The sequence below is a fragment of the Amphimedon queenslandica genome, unplaced genomic scaffold, assembly GCF_000090795.2.
Source record: "Amphimedon queenslandica unplaced genomic scaffold, v1.1 AMPQUscaffold_2677_Cont25321, whole genome shotgun sequence".
In the NCBI taxonomy this organism is placed as follows: Eukaryota; Metazoa; Porifera; class Demospongiae; order Haplosclerida; family Niphatidae; genus Amphimedon; species Amphimedon queenslandica.
In genome coordinates, this window is record NW_003556988.1 from 1 (window position 1) to 1,323 (window position 1,323).

The 1,323-nt window shown below is 34.4% G+C and overlaps 1 protein-coding gene across 1 annotated transcript; it reads left to right on the forward strand.

Moving 5' to 3' along the window:
• Positions 1 to 389: 389 nt before the first annotated feature.
• On the forward strand, positions 390 to 1,242 carry LOC109593152 (uncharacterized; the record flags this gene model as incomplete). The annotated part of the gene is made up of 3 exons (XM_020008368.1): positions 390 to 795; positions 847 to 1,122; positions 1,166 to 1,242. Coding segments are annotated over exons 1-3 (723 nt in total), but the record flags the coding sequence as incomplete, so codon positions are not given.
• Positions 1,243 to 1,323: the final 81 nt, after the last annotated feature.

The window sequence follows — 1,323 nt, forward strand, 5'->3', positions numbered from 1 at the left end:
CATTGACGTTCAACAAAACACTGCATATGGACAAGCATTTTGATAAAATAATTTTAAAAGTGTGTACTTTTAATAGCTCATTTGTGGTTGTATGTACATCATTATATGACAACAATATAATCATCCAATTCTATTTATTATGAAATTATGCAGTCAATCACTTATTGTATATAGTTTTAATGCTTAGTGTTTTGTGATAACTATCATGCACAAACCATCTGTTGCAATAAGTTGTAGTGTCCATACTACTCATGATAGTAGTGTTATCTATGGCATATGGTGGGTGGGTGTATGTGTAGTGTGTGGGTTGGTAGGAGTGTTATAGGAAAGAGAACAACACAGCAAAATGTTGTAGACTGATTTGCAGGCAATTTTCTGTTGATAAGGAGACCAGCTAGACCTTTCTTATTATTGCTACTGGCACAATGGCTACCCCTTGTGTTCTCTGGTGTCTTGTGTTGGTTGATCTTATTTTACTATCATCTGGAGCAGAGCTAGTTCAAACTTCTCCATCTTATACCCCACTGTGTCCTGGTGATAGACTAGTACTCACTTGTACAACTACCACTGGGAGTACATTTTGGAGAATACCTGGACAAAGCAATGAAGCAGAACCAGTATCAGGGCCTAAAGTTGTTGAAGGTCTAATGCTTAATGTTACTAGCATCAATGGTAGTACAATAACAACTACTGGTATCTATCAGTCAATCAATGTGTCACTCAATGGATCTGAGGTTGCTTGTGCAGGAGCATCAATAATTGCTGTATATGCTACAGTAACTATTACTATAGCAGGTTAGATATAATTCTGACATTAATTCTGTTGAATGTTCCTATCATTTATAGATCCACCAGTAGCTGTGACTGATATAAATATAAATCCAATTGATGATAGTTCAATACTTATTACTTGGTTGTATCAACAGAACATTATACAGTGTATAGTGAACTATACTGTTATGATTAATGACAGCAATGTATCTTCTCAATACAGCTCTATTGGAAACAATATAACACTTACTTCTCTTATTGTTGGTACTAATTATTCATTTATTATTATTCCTATTGATACTATTGGAAGAGAAGGACCTCCTTCATCATTAATACAGTATATATGGAATGGTAAGCACTATGCACACACACACACTCATTGTATTTTTTGTAGTACCAGCTCCAGTTGTTAATATTAGTTGGTATCAGGTATCAAGTGATAGTGTTACAATATGGTGGAATAACACTGAGGTATGTTAACAAAGATTTTATGAGTACTAAATTATTTAAATTCTAGACTCAGTACAACGTCCTCCTACTCAGTATACACTT